This window comes from Corvus brachyrhynchos, unplaced genomic scaffold, assembly GCF_000691975.1.
Source record: "Corvus brachyrhynchos isolate BGI_N302 unplaced genomic scaffold, ASM69197v1 scaffold158, whole genome shotgun sequence".
NCBI classification, from domain to species: domain Eukaryota; kingdom Metazoa; phylum Chordata; class Aves; order Passeriformes; family Corvidae; genus Corvus; species Corvus brachyrhynchos.
In genome coordinates, this window is record NW_008239756.1 from 153026 (window position 1) to 153461 (window position 436).

Genomic DNA, 436 nt, shown 5'->3' on the forward strand with positions numbered 1-436 from the left:
CTCCCAGCCCCTTCCAGCCCCTCTGCCATGGCAATGGGGGGGGTTCTCCCCTTTCCAACCCCCCCGGACCCCAACTCACCACCACCAGGAGTGCAGGAAGCCGGGGGGCTCCCCCAGCGTGATGTTCTTCTCCCATCGGATCTGTGGAGAGGGGCAAAGGGAGAGGGGGGTCAGCAGCCCCCACCAGGGATGGGGCTCCAAGACCCCCGGTGGGTGGGATGGGGGGGTCTGGGGGCGCTGCCCGCCCCCCCCCTTACCTCCGACAGGAAGGTCTGGGCGGATTTCTGGGCCCCCACGTGCAGCAGGTACTCGTAGACGTAGAGCGCCAGCCTGGGGGGACAGCAGGGGGACAGGGACGGGGTGTCAGCGACCTGCCACCCCCCCGGTGACATCCCCACCCAACGGACCCCGAGGGACACGGGGGACGGCCAGGACG

The 436-nt window shown here is 70.2% G+C and overlaps 1 protein-coding gene across 1 annotated transcript in view; it reads right to left on the bottom strand.

The window, feature by feature from the left end:
* LOC108448684 (single-stranded DNA-binding protein 3-like) overlaps positions 1-392 on the bottom strand; it is a 6593-nt gene extending 6201 nt beyond the window's left edge. Inside the window, exons 1-2 of the mRNA XM_017742453.1 lie at positions 258-392; positions 80-141 (exon numbers count right to left, since the gene is read on the bottom strand). Of these exons, the coding sequence (XP_017597942.1) occupies positions 80-141; positions 258-392 (197 nt within the window). The remainder of the gene's footprint in view (positions 1-79; positions 142-257) is intronic.
* Between the last annotated feature and the right edge of the window lie 44 nt (positions 393-436).